This window comes from Mustela lutreola, chromosome 1 (assembly GCF_030435805.1).
Source record: "Mustela lutreola isolate mMusLut2 chromosome 1, mMusLut2.pri, whole genome shotgun sequence".
NCBI lineage: Eukaryota > Metazoa > Chordata > Mammalia > Carnivora > Mustelidae > Mustela > Mustela lutreola.
Genome location: NC_081290.1, coordinates 6,049,591 through 6,065,830, shown reverse-complemented (window position 1 = coordinate 6,065,830; position 16,240 = coordinate 6,049,591). Strand labels below are relative to the sequence as shown.

The following is a 16,240-nucleotide window of genomic DNA, read 5'->3' as shown; positions in this document are numbered from 1 at the left end:
GCTCTCTGCTCAGCGGGGAACCTGCTTCCTTCTCTCTCTCTGCCTGCCTCTCTGCCTGCTTGTGATCTCTGTCTTTCAAATAAATAAAATCTTAAAAAAAAAAAATCTGAGCTTCATCTCTAGTCTATAAAATGAGACTGGTAATAGATACCTTAACATTTTATTGTCAAATTAGAACGAAGGCACAGAAAGACCGAGGCAAGGTGTGGGGGCTTGGACTAGGCGCAAAATGAATGGTGGCTCTGTGAGGCTGTGGCTCGGCTCTTTCTGGTCCACCACCAAGAAATGTCAGCCAACAGCCTGCCAGGATCTGCCCAGAACCCTGTGACCTTCTTGCCTTTGGCCAGCATAAGTGCACTCTGGACACCTCCCAAAGGTGCAGATTACAAGAACTTTAAAAATGAGTTTTCTCTCCGATCTTATCTTCTGGTTCCTAGGCAAGAGCTCTAAAGTATGCGGAATAACCCTGATATCCGGCTTGGAGTAGAAGAGTTTCCTGAACACCTACTGGGAGAAAGTTGGGCTCAAAACCAAATCAGCTGGAGAGTAAAGGGAATTTTTGTCATTGCTTGAATCTACATGTGAAAGTGCAACATAAAACTGTGTGACTTGGGCGGAATGAAGGCGATCGGGGAAAATGAACTGTTATCGTGGTGCGTGGCGACTAGACTCTTTAAAAGCACGTTGCTTGTGGGTTTTTAAAGAATAAGGCAGTTGAACTGGCTTCTTGGAGTCAATAAAGTGAGACTGCCAGAGAAGTAAACAGGAGTGACATTTAATTTCTCTGTTTTTCTTCTGAGAGCCAGAGAAGCTAATGCTTCGAGACCAATGAAGCTGCCAACTAGCTCGTGGAAAATTTTATTTTCAAAACCAAGCTTATAAATGAAGATAAAAGTCTTTTTTTTTAAACTTAATACACCAAATAGGATTTACGTCCTTTTGAAAAATCTGTAGACATTAAACACCATATCATCTAAATCTTAGTAGCCGTAAATCATCAAAGTGAGTCATCCACATTTCAGAAATTCCAACTGGTTTTACCTTCGCGACTTTCCCTGTTTTTATCCCTTGAAGTTATACTTCTGTAGCACCTTGGGTTTTTCTTAAAGCAGATGTGGCAGTGTTGATGACATTTAAATGTTTAAATATTTATATATGGATGCCTGGGTGGCTCAGTTAGGCGTCTTCCTTCAGCGGAGGTCATGATCTCAGGGTCCCGGGATGGAGTCCCAGTGGGGCTCCCTGCTCCGTGGGGGGCCTGCTTCTCCCCCTCCCGTGGCCCCTCCCCCGGGTTCATGCTCTTGCTTGCCTTCTCTCGCTCTCAAATAAATAAGGTCTTGAAAAAAAAAATATTTAAATGCAAGATTTCATAGAACACCGTCTTAGGAAGAAACCTAGCCAGGAGAACAGGTGTTTTGATGCTATGAATAAAATTAAGATGTCCTTTTGGAAAGGTTAAAATTCTGATACAAGGTAAAGAGAAGTGCCAAGTTATGGGGCGTTTCTTTTAAAAAGGAATTTTGTTTTTATTGAAGCTGTGCATTGTTATAAAGAAACCATTGTGGGTGACTCTGACGACTTCTCTGGGTCACAGAAACGGTTCTTTAACCACAAATAAGTCAGAGGTTAGCACGCAGTGGAATAACAAGAGACTTTCAGTCATTAAAGCAGATTTCCATGAATCAGTGGCTCGGTGTGTATGCGAGTTCACAACAGGAGCGCCCGTCTCCACAGCCACGTCTGCGGGCTCCTCAGGCATCACACGTGGTCACACTCAGGCACCTCAGCCTGCCCTCAGGCTCTCCGCCCACCGCGCTCCAGGCATGCAGGGGTTTTCCATCCCAATTACTCTCCCTTGGTCTTGCCTTTTCTCTCGGCTCCCGCCCTGTCCCCCCCGGCACCCCCTCCGCACCCGTCCTCACGCGGACTCCGAGGGAAGCAGTTTCTGTGAAACTACAAAGGGCAAGCCAGCGACAGGAATTGCGCTGGGTTCCATCTCTCAGCGGGTTATGCTTCTTCCTCTTCACACGTCCCCCGATCCTTATTCATCCTCATCTGTATCTGCAGAAACAGGACTATTTTTCTAGAAAGGGAAAGAACAAATTTAAAGCCTCCATCAGAATGTATTGCATTATGTCCCAGAACAGATTTCAATCCTCAGTTCTTACAGTGCTTGGACATCATCTATTAAGATACCCTCCTTCCTGGGGGCGCCTGGGTGTCTCAGTGGGTTAAGCCTCTGCCTTTGGCTCAGGTCACGATCCCAGGGTCTCAGGATCGAGCCCCGCTTCGGGGCAGCCTGCTTCTCCCTCTCCCGCTGTCCTCTCTCTGGCTCCTGCTCTCTCACGCTCTCTTTCTCGCAAATGAATAAATAAGATCTTTTTCAAAAAAAGTTAAAAAAAAAAAAAAAAAACAGCCCGGCTTTCCTTGACGGGAAAGAATGTTGGTGCTCCTGCGCAGGTGCTGGTTGGCGGCCAATGCCGGCCGGCTCGGCCTGGTCTGCCCTCGCCCACGCCGCCTGCCTACTTGCCCTGCTGCGCTCTCCCCAAGGACAAGGTCATGCCGTGCCCGCATCTGCACTGCCGCTGAACCCAGGCTGTTAACGACCTGTCACTTGCGGAGTTCTACCTTTCAGGACCCAGGGTCGTTGGTACTCACTGTCACTTATACCACATGACTTCTCCAAGAGGCAGAAGCCCTTCACATACCAAGCGCCCGTCACCTTGCTCCAGAAGGGTGCTGCCGTGACGGGGAGGGGACAGCTGTGGTAGCACAGGCAGCCCCGTTCGGAGCCGCAGAGTGAAACAGGAGAAACACCTGCTCCGGCACAAAGGCCTGGAACCCTGGCCAGGCCGACTTGCTTGCCCTGCACCCAACCTGTGCCTTCTACAAGCAAATTTACAACAAGGATTTTCTTCCTGAAATTTTGCTTGTGACCAACATTTACGTGAAGACCAGGAGTTGAAGATTTTACCGTGATTATCCCACAGAATCCTCATTCTCCCCATATCCAGTTAATCTTGACTTTAAATGCAACCGAATTAATAAGAGCCAAATCCAGTAAGTGCTTATTTTATGTCAGAGTCTGTTCTGTGCACCTCACAGCTAGACCCCCAGCAATCCTAGCACTCAATGTTGGTTTTGTTTTAAAGATTTTATTTATTTATTTGAGAGAGAGAAAGAGAGAGTATGAGCAGGGGGCAGGAGGCAGAGGGAGAGGGAGAAGCTGGCTCCCCGCTGAGCAGGGAGCCCCACTTGGGGCTCCATCCCGGGACCCCGGGATCATGACCTGAGCCGAAGGCAGACGCTTCACCAACTGATCCCCAGGCACCCCTCGGGTTCAGTTTTTAAGCTCTCATTTTGTAGATGAGGAATTTGCTTCATGGGCAGGTAATGACAGGCCCAAGGTCACACAGCAGGGCCTGTGGCCAGGATTCCAAGTGTCCTGCTCCGGAGCCTGCACTCTTAGCCACAAGGCAATGCTGGCCTCACAGGCATGGGACTCTCCCGCAGGCCCTATGGTCAGAATGAGTGAGCCCGGCCCGTCCCACTCAGTCCCTCCTCCACATACATTGGTGTGACTCCTTCAAGGTGCAGACCTTATCAGGATGTCGGTGTAACTTCTAGCGATTTCTCTTCGCCTACAGGATAAAGTGCAGATCATGAAGATGGCCCCAAAGGCTTCGTTTTCCTCATCTGCCTCTCCGTCTACTCGGTCTGCCTCCCGCCCCCGCCCTACCATGTACCTTGCAGATACCCAAGTAGCCTGTCCTCTAAGATGCTTCCAGACCTTCGGACTTTCTGACCTGACCTTTCTCTCCCCTCCTCTTCTTACCGCAGTAAGCGCCTACACGCTCTTCAGGACCTCTCTCACACATTTCTGGGCCCTTCCCTGACACAGTCTCTCTGCTACTGGCACACAGATGAATCAAAATAAAAACAGCAGTGTTCTGTTTTGTTTTGTTTTGAGTTCTCACAGGCTGGACACACGGTGCTCTGCCTCGTTCATGTTTGCTGGGCACAAATCTTGAGCCACAAACACAATTATGGGGGAATGTACCTGCTTCCTTTCTAGAAACGGACTGTAATTTCTGTTTCGAGAGCTCATTCGGCACAGACAGGAGCTTTGTCTCAGCTGATTCCCAGGCTCCTCCAGCTCCTGGGTTGCGGCGGAGCTATGAGGGCCTGAAGCAGAGGCAGGGGGACACGTGTGTCACAGGGAGGCTGAGTCGCTCCTTTGACCTCCACGTCACCATCCGCCTGTGCTGCTGTCTGATGTGTCTGGTTACCATCCAGGCTGGGAGGGTCGGTCTGCCGCCGCCTCAGATCCATCCGGCGTCGGTGCCGTCTTGGCTTTTCCAGAAACATCCTGCGTCTCCTGGACCACCCTGGTTGGGAGCACTGGTGGAAGGCGTGGCGCTCTCTCCTGCCCAGCTGCCTCACATAGACGTTTCTTTGACTCCTGCTGAGCTCCAGCAGCTGTCGGACGAGGCCTGCTCTCCAGACTTTTGCTTGGGGGCCTGTAGACCTTCTGCTTGCAAATCCCCAAGTGTATCTGGAGTGTCTGTCTTGCCCCGTGTGGGACTCAGAGTTACCCCAGCTTCTAACTTCCCTTCGCTTCTCTCGGACTCTCTTCACCCCTGTTTGTGAGTCCTAGAAAGCTGTGGTGTCCGTTGTGGAGAAAACATGGGCTCTGACTGAGTATTCTTCCCAATCTTTTTCTTTTCTTTTCTTTTCTTTTTTTTAAGATTTATTTGACAGAGCGCACAAGTAGGCAGAGAGGCAGGCAGAGAGAGAGGGGGAAGCAGGCTCCCTGCTGAGCAGAGAGCCCGATGCAGGGCTCGATCCCAGGACCCTGAGATCATGACCTGAGCCGAAGGCAGAGGCTTTAACCCACTGAGCCCCCCCAGGCGCCCCTCAGTCCACACTCTTGATCACCACACTCTGCTGTTCTTACCACGTGGTGCTGAGATAATTTCTTCAGGTGTCCCAGTTTCTGCTGAGCACTGGGACATCAAGGCTAGGACCTCATCCAGCTTGAGATCGTCAAAGCCTGACACTTGGCAGGTCCTCAGCAGGCGGTATTTGAATTGAAATGGGCCAAGGAGAGAGAAAGGAAGGTAAGAAAGGGGCAGAGAAAAGGTCAATGGGAAGGTCTTCTCTGAGGCTCTTCTGAAACTTCCGGAATGATCTTCTGCCAATCAAAATCCAAGCAAAATATCTGGTATGTCCAAATCATGTCCAGAACAGCATTCTCCTTACGTGACACTCTCAGATTACTGAAGACATAGAAATTATTTCCTCGTGTCCAGAAAAGAAAGGGGTGTAGAGTCATCGGTGACACAGCAGCAACACGAGAGGGTCACAGGTACCCGTGCGTGATGTGCCCAGAACTAGTGACAGCTGTCGTCCCCCACTGGGGGGCCCGGCTGACGTTTCTTTACCTTCAAGACATTATCATCCAAGCTGCTGGTGGTGTATAACTCCCCTAACTTCTAGAATTTCACCCTCCCTTTCTATGACATTTTTGTCTGAAAACGCTTATTACCCCAACATTACACAAGTCCTTCCCGATAACAAATACTGTATTTCTTAGACGATGTGTCTAGGGGAAGGGTGAAGGCTTTAGGCTGTGACGTGCCCAAGTGGCCATAAAGGCAGGTTTGCCGAATCGTTTCTCTCCTTGTTCATGATCGTTTGTCTACAGTGTGCCTTGTTTTGACACTTTTTATTAGTTGATGTTACTGGGGCGCCTGCTGGCGCTGTCCGCGGAGCGCACGCCACTTTTGGTCTTGGGGTTGCTAACTTGGAGCTCCATGTTGAGGGTCGAGTTTACTTTTTTAAAAAAAGGTTATTATTTGCTATTGTAACAAATACTGTAACACAATAAAAGTAACGTGAGAAAGCCAACATGTTCCCATGCCGCCTCTTTGGGGTAACGTCCGTCAAGTCTGCTGTCGGCTCTTCCTCGTGTTTTCCTTAACGCATGTGTCTGAGCACATGGTCACGTTACGGGACCCAGATGTTCCTTTCGGGTCTCCGTCCCGCGCTCAGCCTCGTCTTCCGCCCTGGAGCGGTCGCCTCTCGTCCCCCTCCCCCCTTCCCCCTTCCCCGTCCCTTTCTCTCGTTCCTCTCCCTACTTTTCATTTTCCACCTTCTCCTCCCTCCTTCCCTATTAGCCTCGCAATACCCAGACTCTGAGGAAACGGAGTTTTCACCCTGAAGCTGTGGCAGCTCCAGCTAAGCTTTGGGGACAGACTCGATTCCTTGGGTTGTGCCTTGCGGTCTGATGAAGCCTCAGCCTGAGAAAGTGAGAGGCAAGCGTGGGAAGAAATAAAATACCCCATTTATCAACGTTAGCAGACTTGGTTGAAACATTTCAGAACTCAGGGTGCTTTGGTGATTATTGAAATCTTTATGGTAAGCATTTAATTCAAAGACTAACTTATGATTATTGTTTTCAAAAATGCCCCCATCCTACAGAGGTATTTAAAAGCAAAAGGTAGGGACACCTGAGTGGCTCAGTGGGTTAAGCCACTGTATTCGCTTAGGTCATGATCCTAGGGTCCTGGGATCGAGCCCCGCATTGGGCTCCTTGCTTGGCGGAGAACCTGCTTCTCCCTCTCCCTCTGCCTGCCACTCTGCCTGCTTCTGCGCACTCTCTCTCTCTCTGACAAATAAATAAATAAATAAATTCTTTAAAAATAAATAAATAAATAAAAGCAAAACGTGAATTTATGGCTAGCCCCCAGGATTTCTCTTCTTGCAGTTCTACTGCCCAGGAATAGTTTAGTATTTACTTTCAGAGGTTTCCCTAGACTTGTATAAAATATACTAAATGTTGTATATCATGTGGCTTAATCCTGTGGAGATCTCTGGGTACTACCTCTAGGTCTTTCTCCTTGTCATTGTGGCACGATCTGCTTCGGAATTCATCTAACCATTTCCAATACGAGCGCTTGCTTCTGATTTTGATTTGCTTCTGATTTGGTTGCTTCTGATTTCCAGGATGCAATTCTAATCTTTCCGCCAAAACTTTCCCAAGAGAATGCTGTCCGTCCTTGTCTCCTTGGTGACCCGAGGCTGCTGGCATGAGTCACTCTTCCTTTCATCGTTGACCCCCTACAGCACTGAAGATGTCCCCTGTCTCCTCCATGTCCGCGAAGCGGTCCCTTCGAGGCTCATCTCTTAGTTTCGTTGCTCTGTTCTTCTTCTGGCTTCCATTTAGACCTGGGCAGCTTTGATGCAAGATCCCAGATCTGGCCCCCTGGGATGCGAGATCCCATGATCTGCCCCCCTACCGCCATGCAATTGTAGCGGCCCACACAGTGTGTGCACTTTGACAGACCTAGTCCCGCCCTCTCTTTTCCTTGGGTTCTGGCCTCTGCAAGACACCAAGTAGCTTTCCAGGTGACAGGTTCCCTAAAGACCTTTACTTGAGACCCTGGTCCTAGGGCCCCAAAGAACAGAAAACACAGCAGTGACTTTGTCAGTAAGAGTCAGCTGCCGGGGGGCGCCTGGGGGGCTCAGTGAGTAAAGCCTCTGCCTTCCGCTCAGGTCATGATCTCAGGGTCCTGGGATTGAGCCCCACGTCAGGCTCTCTGCTCAGTGGGGAGCCTGCTTCCCTCTCTCTCTCTTTGTCTGCCTCTCTGCCTACTTGTGATGTCTCTCTCTGTCAAATAAATAAATAAAATCTTTAAAAAAAAAAAAAAAAAAAGAGTCAGGTGCCCGCAGGAGAGGATGCCTTAAATAAGGAGAGGGAGTGGGGGACCTGTTAGCTGGGACCCCTGGGGGCTCCCTGGGTCCTTTACAAGAAAGGACTGTGATGGGGGAAGACTGGCTGAGAAGACAAGGAACAGAGAAGCTGAACGATCCTACAGGATTTTCCCCTCCACGTTACGATCGCCACCTCATGAAACTGAATTACTTCTGACGGTTGGCGTCGTCTTAAATGAACTTTCTTATTGTAAATATCCATTTTCACATCTTGTTCACTAGGATGGTGGTTTACTTGTTTTTGACACTGTGAGCAGTTCAAAAAAATTAAAATATTTACTAAAGTGAATATTACATTAGAAATTATGTCCGCATTAAGCCTGACTACCTATTTGAGAAGGAAGCACCCCAAACATTCTCCTGATATTTTCTCTCTGAAGCAAGAACCCGTATTTCTCGACGCCCACCCCCAGGTTTTCCACAGTCCATTTTATTTTTGTTTTGTTTCAAATTTTTATTTGTATTCTATCTAGTTAACATCTATGTAACACTGGCTTCAAGAGTAGAATTTAGTGATTCCTCACTTACATACAACACCCAGTGCCCATCACAACCAGTACCCCCCTTCATGCCCATCCCCCACCCACCTCCCCTCCAGCAACCCTCAGTTTGTTCCCTGTAGTTACGAGTCTTCCGGTTTGCTTACAAGAACCCACGTCTCACGTATATTTGTTCCTCTTGGTGAGTCTTTTGCATTGACTATTAAATAGTCCCTAGAACTTACTTTCAATATTCAACAGATATTGACTTTGTTTTTTGAAGGTGTCACAGTCAAAAGAAGAGTATAGATGAACCAGGGGATTTATTGCATGGCAGTGGCAAGAAGAGACTGATATTGTCATTTAGCAAAGATTTTTGTGATTCAAATATAGTTTTCACATTAATACTTCATTTATTTGGAGTTATGGAAACAATCAATGTTGGCAAAATTAGTAAGAAATAATGATTGACTATTTCTAAGTGAAATTTAATTTTTTTTACTAAGTCAGCTGCCTGCCTAGCATGGAGTCCAGCATGGGGCGTCAGCTCATGACCTTGAGATCAAGACCTGAGCTGAGATCATGAGTCAAATGCTGAACTCACTGAGCCACCCAGGTGCCCCTATGTGAGCTTTAACTTACTAGTTTAAAGTACAAAATATATTTCAAAGCTATACTACTTTAAAACAGGAAAGAAGCTAAATTTGTGAAAAAAAATTCAGAACCCCATTGCATATATGATTTCTATATGTAATTTCTTTAAGGCTATGATTAATTAAATGTATTAGACTAATTGAAATTAAATAACTCAAAGAATAATGGCTGAATCTGTAATCTCAAGAAACATAGATTTTGAGATATATGAAAATCACCTAAATTTGTGAAGCTTTTTGTTTGAAAAAGATATTCGTTGTCACAGGTTTCTCCTTACTAACAAGACCTGACAGTTGTAGGGAAGAACCAAGCCTCTGAATGTGTGTACAGTATGAATCAATCCGCCTGGAATTAGCATAGTCAATCTGATGTGATTTTAAATATTTTTAGCTTAGCCTGTTTATCTCAAACTGAAGTTTGGGCTTAGAAGTTGAAATGTATTTAAGAGAAACGGGAGGAGATGAAGCACCAAGTGCCCAGATGTGCCACCGCGGCCGGGCATCCTGTCACCACCCCTGTTTCTGACTTACGACCACTCTGCCATCACCACCTTGGTGGACCTTCTATATGACACTCTGCTGTGTCTCTAAGCCTCTGCCTTCAGCTCAGGTCGTGATCCCAGTGTCCTGGGATCGAGCCCTGCACGGGGCTCCCTGCTTAGTTCCCTGCTTCTCCTTCTCCCTCTGTCTGCTTCTCCTCCAGCTTGCGAGTTCTCTCTCTCTTAAAATAAAAAAGATCTTGGTATTTTTTTAAAGCTTTCTTTCTTGATCAATGTATTTGTCTTAATCTTTTAAAAAATGCTTTGGATACTACTGTGAAAGCACCATTTCTGGGTACAGTCTTTCTTTCTTTCTTTTTTTTTTTTTTTTTAAAGTAAGCTCCACATAAGGAACTTGACTCACCACCCCGAGACTAAGACCTAAGCTGATTTCAAGAGTCAGATGCTTAACCCACTGAGGCACGCGCGGTCCCCCGGAGTACAGTTTTAATAGGAACTGAAAGGCAGCATAACTTTACAGAGACCATCTTTAATGGTCTTGGAGTCGAGCCATCTCTCCTCTTTTTTTTTTTTTTTTTTTTTTTTTTTTTTTTTTTTTTTTTTTTTTTTAAGATTTTTATTTATTTATTTGACAGAGAGAGAGAGAGAGATCGATCGATCACAAGTAGGCAGAGAGGCAGGCAGGGAGAGGGAAGCAGGCTCCCCGCTGAGCAGAGAGCTCGATGCGGGACTCGATCCCAGCACCCTGGGATCATGACCTGAGCTGAAGGCAGAGGCTTAACCTCTGAGCCACCCAGGGGCCCCGCCATCTCTCCTCTTGATACATGGAGCCATTCCAAGGTCATTTATCAGTTCTGCTCTCTGGAGGAAGACCCTTCTGCAGCAGAACTGAGGGGTGAGGTAAGGGAACTTGCCCCTCGTTGTGCAGGTACGTTAGCGGCATTCTGAATAGGGGTTTCTTCATTTCCAAGCTCAGCTTTGATCCCATGAGACAGGTTCTTTTCTCTTCATCTACAAATATCTGACAATGCCTCTATGTTATGGATGCAAGTCAAAGCATTGCTCCAGAAGGTGCGGTACAAGGGAAGCCTAGGGATTTCCATCATAGTGATGGATTTCTCTGATATAATATAGGCGGTGTGGGAGGTAAGATTTGGACCTAAAGTATGTTTTTCATCACCAATTTAAAGCGATATTTTATGCAGGAATAGAAGGATCTCTTCCACCCTCATGAGGTTTCACCCGAACCGGAGCCCTCAGGAAACTAGAAAAAGCAGCAGCAGAATAGGTCTCCTCTGTTCTGCCTGCAGAACTCGTGGCTGTGTCTTCCAGCTGATACTTCTCAAGTCCTCAACATGGTGGCAGACGTGACGTGCTGTCTGTACTGAAGGGCTCACCACTTATTCAAAGCTGAGGTTGTGAACATCACTTTCACCCAAAACTAGATTCCCATGGGACATTAAACACACGGAGCAGGAAACCTGAGCCTCCCAGCTTCCAACCTGCAGCAATGTGTGTGTGTGTGTGTGTGTGTGTGTGTGTTGATTATGGGGCAGGTGTACAGGTGTTTGTGCAAGTTTGTAGTACCATATGGAAGACTGCATCCAGTCTGAAGGGGAAGGAAGCCTGTGCGTAAAGGTTTCAGGAGAGGTTTGCTGTGACCCTGCTGTGGGGGCTACGGCTTCTGCAGTTGGCCAGGTTGTAACAAAGACTGCAGCCGCGTCAAGAAGAGAGGTTTCAGCTCTCCGGGAACTCGGGCTTCTAGTTCCTACCTAATGAGGCATTCTCTTCTCTGAGTCTGTACGTGCACTTACTGCCTTAAATACAGAACCTGAAATTTTAACAACAGGGATTCCGCTTGAGTGAGAAGAAAGAAAACCGATCTCAGACGCTTCTGTTATCTCCATCTCCGGCGATGACATGGGAGAGCAATTGAGGAAGGTAGTCTAAGGGAAAAATCCTTCCTCCATTGAAGGAGGCCTCGAGGGCTTTAAAGAAGATGAACCCACAGGCGCATACCTTCCCGAAGAGCATTATTAACAGGGCAGCGAGATCACTAGTGCAGAACAAGCGCGTACGTGCACCTTGTCTAGGACCCGGCGTTGGCGAGGCTGGGGCCGGCCGCGGGAGGGACAGCCCGGCCGCCGCGCGGTCACGTGCCTCTCCCCGGGGTGATGCTCCCGAGACAAAACAGGGCCGGGAAGGGAGGCGGCCGCGGGGCGCGCGATCGGCCGCAGCCTGCGTCTCCCCGGCGGGCTGGTACCGACCCGACGACGCACGGAGGGAAAGGATGGTTATTTTCCATGTAACGTGAGCTTTTTTGTTCCCCCTCCGAGCTGTGAACTTTTTACCTTGCTCCGTTCGTGCGTCGTTGGAGCCGTTGCCGACCGCGCGGGCCCCGAGAGCGAGCGCGGGCTTCCGCAGTCGGCGCGGGGCTCCCGGGTCCGCTCCGTCTCGGAATGGGGCGGGGGGGGGGCCGGGCTCGGCTCCGAGCGCCGCGGAGGGGGCGGCGCGGGCGGCGGCGTGCGGTCCCCTCGGTCCCGCGAGGGCCACGGCGGGGCGAGGGGAGCCGGGCTCTCCCCCGCCGGAGTCCGCTCGCCGACCTCGGGGACCGCCTCTGCCATTGACATGCAGATCCGGCCCCGAGCGCCCGGGCCAATCCCCGAGGCCGCCTGCGGGATTACCTGGGGGCGAGCGCCGAGCGCGCCGCGGCCCCTCCGGAGCGGCCCCGCGGCCGGGAGGCGTGGTCGTCGCGCGCCCCCGCACCCCCCCCCCGGTCCCCCGCGCCGGGATCCCGACCCCGGAGCCGCGCGCCCCGCACCCGCCGCGCCGCAGCCGCAGGAGCCGGGACCGGGACCGGGGCGCGGGGCGCGGCCGGGCCGCCCATTGTTGAGCGCGGCCGGGACCGCGGGCGATGCCCTGCGCCGCCGCCTCCGAGCCGCGGCGAGGTTTGAACTTGGCGTCGGCCCGGAGCCCGGCGAGGGGCGATGGTGAGTGCGGGGGGCGGCCGCTCCCCCGGCGCGGTCCCGGCGCACGAGGCCCGGCCGCGGGGTGGGGTCTGTTCTCTCGGTCCCCTTGGGCGACGGCGCAGGACCCGCGCGCCTCGGTCCCAGAGCGGGCTCTCCCGGCCGGCGCTCGCCAGCTGGGGGTGGGGGCGCGCCCCGAGGGTCCCCCGACATTCCGGGCCTGGCTTGGTTCATTATTATTATTATTGTTATTAATGATGATGATGATGGCGGCAGCAGGAACTGCCACTCCGAGAGGAAAATAATTGCAGATTATTGACAGCATGAAAACTTTTCGGAAGAAATGATCTGTGAAATATTTTAATTTTGATGAATTGCTTCGCGGGGGGGCCCCTACTGAGCTGGGGTCGACTTGCCTCGCGTCACTTGGCCGGACTGGTTTCTTGAGGAAAGGAACCGGTCCCAAATGGGCTTTGAGGAACAGGTTTCCCGCCCCCCACACCCCCCCGCCAATTGTTCCAGATCTTAAGGCAGTTTTTTTTTTTTTTTTTTTTTGAAAAGGTGTGTTCCACGTCCATGGAGCAGATATTACAGAACAAGAATGAAATGAGACCTGACATTCGGGACTCTGAGTTGCCCAAGGGATAAAAGTGCTTTGCCGCAGGGTGTGGAAGGGCTTATAGAATTTCCATGCCAGGAGCATCCTGGGGCTGGGGTGGGGGGTGGCGGGAGTGGAGGGTACGTCTGTCTCTTTCTCTCCCTGGCATTACTTTTTTTTTTTTTTTCTTAATCATAGTGTGATGAACCTCTGTGCACGGAGGCTTTTGGGCTGGGCGAGAGCGCGCGCCCGCGTGCGTATGATCTCCATGGAGAAGCTGCTGGGAGCTGTCAGGGGCTACAGGAAATCTTGGGAGGCTCATAAAGATTGTTCTGGGTGTTTCCTATTTCTACTGATTTAATATTTAAAGGCTCGTTATTTCCAATTAGAAGTGTTAGATGTCTAGCTAAATTCTGCCCGTAAATAATTTCACCAGAAGTGGGTCAACATTTTAATTAAACTTGATGGCTATTTTTGTCTTCAATTTTTTCTTTTCTGATTATGAAAGTATTACATGATTGTTTACAGAAAAGGTAGACAGCACAGACAGGAGAAAGCAGTAAACGGTTATTCCTAACAACAACTTTTATATTGTATGTTAAGGCCTAGTTTTTCATAGAAGCCTAGTCATTTGAAAACTTTGCAGCTATGGACATTCTTTTAATTGCTAACAAATTTGGTTTAGGAATTAAACTAGGAAACGCCAAGGAAATAAACTTGCACTTTAAAAAAAGGGTCTGACCAACAATAACTTCTTCACGTGGCTCATGGGACGGAATTTATTGTGGCAATTTCTCCTGAATCAACTTCCCACATCTGTTCCTGACAAATGGTTTCTGTTTGTGGAGCCTGTTTTGTAAATACGTGTTTCTGCCATTAGGGTAAAGGGCCCAAACATATCCCTTACCGGTGCGTGTAGCTAGCGAGGCTCACAGAGTTAATATTTTTATTGGTTTCTACATCAGAACTTCCTCACTGTACGCTTGATAAAACCCTGGAGAAGGTTACCAAGGGATGTTGTGGAGAATTTACTTCCCTGGAGGTTTTAAGAATAGGATAAACATTCATCTGCTTTCAGTGCAGCACAGTCTGGATAAGGGAAGATGGGGTCACCTCTCTAAACCCCCAAGTGAAGAATTCTAAGTGCATTTCAGTCTTCAGTAACCTGGGACCAACGGGTCTAGAGCTCCTGAGCCCAGGGAAGCCCTGTTTTATGTAAAACAAAGATCCTCTTTCAGGAAGAAAGATTTACAATTATCCCTAGGACCTGCCAGTTCTTTTCTGTTTGTGGATAGAAAATCAACAGTGATTTAATACTTTATGAGAATTCAGGTTGAATATAGTGTAAGTTGTTGGATTAAAATAAATGAATGAACTGATTCATGGGAATGACAGATTCTGCCTCAGGTGGGGAGGGGTGTACGTGTCATAGCCTCCCATCTCAGGATGATGTCCCCGAGAGCTCTCTCCACTCTGGATCCAACCTTCTTTCCAGTTTCCTATTTTTTGTGTTAAATCTGATTCCTTTTTTACATCAACATTCCATTTGACATTTTTTTCCTCAGAATGAATTCTTGTGTAGCGCTTTTGCCCAAACCGCACATATTTCGGTACTTTCTATCGGAGGCTGCTCTCCTGGGCCAGCGGGGCTGCCCTATTGCGGGTTTCTTGCAGAAGGTCCGAATTTCATGGGCTGCTGCTTCCTCTGCCCCCCATCCCCCGCTTGACGGAAGTATCCTGTAATTCTAACCACGGTGTGACCCTCAATAGCGGTGACACCTTCCTCCCTTTCCGTAATGTCACTTAATCAGGAACAGCCACCACACTTTCTCCCCAAAGGATCACCGGGAGGGGTTCACTTTCTAAGAAAGATTGTGTCGAAAAAAAAGTGGGGAAGTCCAGAGTCTCCTGGCTGGGCAATTTTTCACTTTGCCTGAATGAGTGCTGCCTCTGTGCACACCCTTCGGCTGTCATATTCCTCCACGCATGCCAAGCATGTTTTCTTATGCTATAGTAACGCCCAAAGAAGGAACAGGAGTGTAACAATGGCCTTTCATTTCTTCAGCAAACATGGACTGTGTGGGAGGCAGCCCAGGGGATGGAGAGGGGTTCTTTGCCCTCAGGGAACTCGTCATAGAAGGGGACGTATCAAATGTTACTAAGCTAGTGCCATTCTGAGGGAGTCTAGGGGTTAAGAACTTCAGGTTTATTATAAGTTAAACATATACCAACCCCATGACCCACGGTTCATTTCCCTGCCTAGCTATTTACCCAAGATAGATGCAAACAAATGTCCACAAAAAGACTTGTACAGAATGTTCATAGCAACTTTATTGATAATTGCCAACAACTGGAAACAACCGTGTGTCCCTCCAGAAGATGATGCCCCGTGGTACAGCTGTGCAGTGGGACATGACTCAGCAACCGAAAGCTGGATGACCCTCGGACCCATTGTATTAAAGAAGCCAGACACAGAAGAATTTCTAAGCAATTCGATTTACGAAGTACTAGAACAGGCAAAACTAAGCTATGGTAGAAAAGTTAGTGGTTGAGAAGCAGTGGTAGGGAAGTTAGTGGTTGCCTCCGAGGGGTGGAGGGATTGGAAAGGCTTGAGAGGTTTTTCTGCAGCAGCGGAGTTGTAGGTCTCGTTTTGAGTGATGGTTGCATAGTTCTACCCAATCCAGCTCCATCAAACTGAACACTTAGGGCTTAGGCATTTTATTGTATGCAAAGCCTTAGTTCAATTAGAAGAAAAGTACAGGTTCTAGAACCAGACAAGGGTATACATCCCATCTCTGCCTCGCGGTGTAGCTTGCCTTGGGGAAATTATTAAATGCCTCTGACCCTGAAAACAATGGACAATAACGAAGCGTCTTCATAGAGTCGTTGTGTGGACTGAGTTTAATAATGGAAGTACTTGGACCCAGTAAATGTCGGCTAGTACTCCCAGGCCCTGAGAGAAATATAGATGTGATTTTGGTGTTGATAGAATTATCTGTACTTTTTGTAAAAGCCATCTCATTTATTTAAGATTGTGAAGGATCCTGTAACCTAGTAATGGATCTCCTTAGCATTGGATGTATCTTCTTTTTAGTAAGTTCTTTCTTGGAGGTTGTAGGGAATTTAAAGTTCTTGCCTACAGCCTACCTTTTCAAAATACCAGTGGGCCTTTTTGTTGCCAGCAGAGGTAAAAAGAGAGGACATACCCATGAGGCAAACCCCTCTGTTTTTGAGGACTGATTTAATGAAATTTGTTGAAGCTTAACGG

General features: G+C 48.6%; 2 protein-coding genes across 7 annotated transcripts in view; one reads left to right on the top strand and one right to left on the bottom strand.

Moving 5' to 3' along the window:
- The window catches only part of SHROOM3 (shroom family member 3), a 299,368-nt gene that overhangs the window by 218,897 nt on the left and 64,231 nt on the right, over window positions 1-16,240 (top strand). The window contains exon 2 of one of the 6 annotated variants that reach the window (XM_059158881.1): window positions 11,258-11,349. The exons of 3 other annotated variants lie outside the window; for them this stretch is intronic. Coding sequence is in view for 1 of the 3 variants with exons in the window: in XM_059158856.1 (XP_059014839.1) it covers window positions 11,583-11,713 (131 nt within the window). In the remaining 2 variants the exon portion in view is untranslated. Of the gene's footprint in view, window positions 1-11,257; window positions 11,350-11,567; window positions 11,714-12,188; window positions 12,399-16,240 lie in introns of those variants that run through there. 2 more of the 6 variants (XM_059158856.1, XM_059158876.1) reach the window with 2 other exon arrangements.
- Window positions 754-12,035, bottom strand: LOC131822600 (uncharacterized). The gene is made up of 2 exons (XM_059158892.1): window positions 11,760-12,035; window positions 754-2,083 (listed from the first exon to the last, which is right to left on the bottom strand). Exons 1-2 carry the CDS (start codon window positions 12,030-12,032, stop codon window positions 2,042-2,044), a joined length of 315 nt encoding a protein of 104 aa, XP_059014875.1. The 5' UTR covers window positions 12,033-12,035; the 3' UTR covers window positions 754-2,041.